Source organism: Aethalodelphis obliquidens, unplaced genomic scaffold (genome assembly GCF_003676395.1).
Source record: "Aethalodelphis obliquidens isolate GAN/ISIS:26980383/991018 unplaced genomic scaffold, ASM367639v1 scaffold72, whole genome shotgun sequence".
Lineage (NCBI taxonomy): Eukaryota > Metazoa > Chordata > Mammalia > Artiodactyla > Delphinidae > Aethalodelphis > Aethalodelphis obliquidens.
The window spans coordinates 5,736,563-5,738,468 of NW_020838016.1; the positions used below are offsets into that span (position 1 = coordinate 5,736,563).

A 1,906-nucleotide genomic window follows, 5' to 3' on the forward strand; every position below is an offset into this window, starting at 1 on the left:
GGGGATTAATCCTTTGTCCTCAGTTGTGTTTTTACCTCAGTTGCACCACAGTGAAATGTAATTGTGTACTGGCTTTGGAGTTAGGGAGAGTGTCTTATTCCTGTCTCAGCCTGTTGCCCAGTGGAGTGGGCGGAGTGCATGCACGTTATAGGTGCTCGGCCAACGTTTGTTGAACTGCTAGGGCTGTCACTGGCTCAGTGTTCCTGTCACCATCCATTCACTTTTACCTTAATCCTTGCCTCTTGCTGGTCTGGCTGTGAGAATGTAACAACCAACGAGAACAGTCTTTTCCTCCAGTACCAGCGTGCTGATTGTCCTCATAATGAGACTGTCCTGCCAGCTGGCACAGGCTCCCTCTATCCTCCACATTAGGCCAGCCTGGACTAAGCTTCTTCACACATTTTGCTTCCCTTTCTGTTCCTCCAGTAGGGTTCAAAAAAGTCAAGAGGTCCTCATTGCATGTGGCTAGTGGACGGGGATCCAGAAGGTCATGAGCTTGGAAGCAAGTGGTATTTGGAAGGGGAGGTAGGGGGGAGTTATAACACCTTTGAAGTTTCTACCAAAGAGACTACCTCTTTGAAGAAACCTTGTGGGTTAGTAGCAAGAGCTTCTCTTAAAAATGAAATTTTCAAGAAAATATTAATAAATTACATTTTCCCTATGATTTATGTGCTAGCATGAACTATGGCTGCCTTTGCCTAGCAGTGATGGTTTATGCCCAGAAGGAAGCCACTGAAACATTTGGGCTCTCTTTTAGCTAAGGCAGACTTTCCTTAGATGTGGTTACTTTTGTTGGCAATGACGTTATGAGATAAGAAATCAGGGCATTCAGAGTGGAACCTGTGAGAATCCATGTACTTCAGATGGGAAATTGCCTAAGTTCTTGAGAGAGCTTGAGTCTGAGGACTTCAGAGCTTTCCTGATCGCTGGCCCTTTGTTCTTTTCCAGACACTGTGCATCCTAGCCAACATAGCAGATGGGACAACGGCAAAAGAACTTATTATGACCAATGATGACATCCTGCAGAAAATCAAGTATTACATGGTAGGCCTTTGTCCCCTTCATGGCTCCACACTAGCTGCACGTGAGAAGGCAAGCACTGTAGCACTGTTAGCTCAAAACGAATTGTGCAGAGATTAAACAAAGAATAGACTCCTCCATAACCGATTCCAGAAACTCTCTTCCATCCTGAAGGGAAAAACGACACCAGGCTCTTGAAGCTTGTGCCATTCCCCACCCTATCGTCTGATTGCCTTCCTCTTACACAGTGAGAGCTTGGGCTCTTGGCCTTCTCTCAGTGCCCCCAAAGCTTCCCTCTCAAAGCTTCAGTCCTATACGGATGAACCCTCTAGCCTATGGTATCTCTGGCTCTTGTTCTTTGATCATCTGCTTTCAGTCACAATCTGCTACCTACTTGCAAACACCTCAGCCACCTACTGCCATGGCCATACCCGGGATCTTGTCATCACCAGAATCTGCCCATTGCCAAAATCTGGAAATCAAACATCCATCCTCTTTTCATTCTGTCGGCGTCTCCTAGCAAAACCCTAATCGTGGATGAACCTGTCTTCTCTTTGCCGCCTTGTCAGAGTTAACAACTGCAGAGAAAGGCACAGAACCGGGCTGACTGGTTTCATGTTAAATTCACACTTACAAAACCCACATGGGCACTCAGCACTGCCTGGTGATTCTCCAGCAAGCTGGCGCCTCCATTCTCCAGAAGAATAGGTTCTTACTTTCTCCTCATGCTTTAAACCTCACCTCTTATCTCCCTCATCACTCTTAGTGGTGACCTCACCTTTTGTTTTACTAAGAGAATAGAAGCCAAAATCCTTCAGCAGTTCCCTATTACACCTTGAATAAAATCCATCCCCCCACTTTTTTTTTTTTTTTTTTTTTGTGGTAC

General features: G+C 45.7%; 1 protein-coding gene across 5 annotated transcripts in view; it reads left to right on the top strand.

Annotated features, from left to right (window-relative positions):
* ARMC8 (armadillo repeat containing 8) overlaps positions 1–1,906 on the top strand; it is a 107,455-nt gene that overhangs the window by 93,467 nt on the left and 12,082 nt on the right. For all 5 annotated transcript variants that reach the window (XR_003429727.1, XM_027091715.1, XM_027091712.1 and 2 more), the window contains one exon: positions 949–1,044. Coding sequence is in view for 4 of the 5 variants with exons in the window: in XM_027091715.1 (XP_026947516.1) it covers positions 949–1,044 (96 nt within the window). In the remaining variant the exon portion in view is untranslated. The remainder of the gene's footprint in view (positions 1–948; positions 1,045–1,906) is intronic.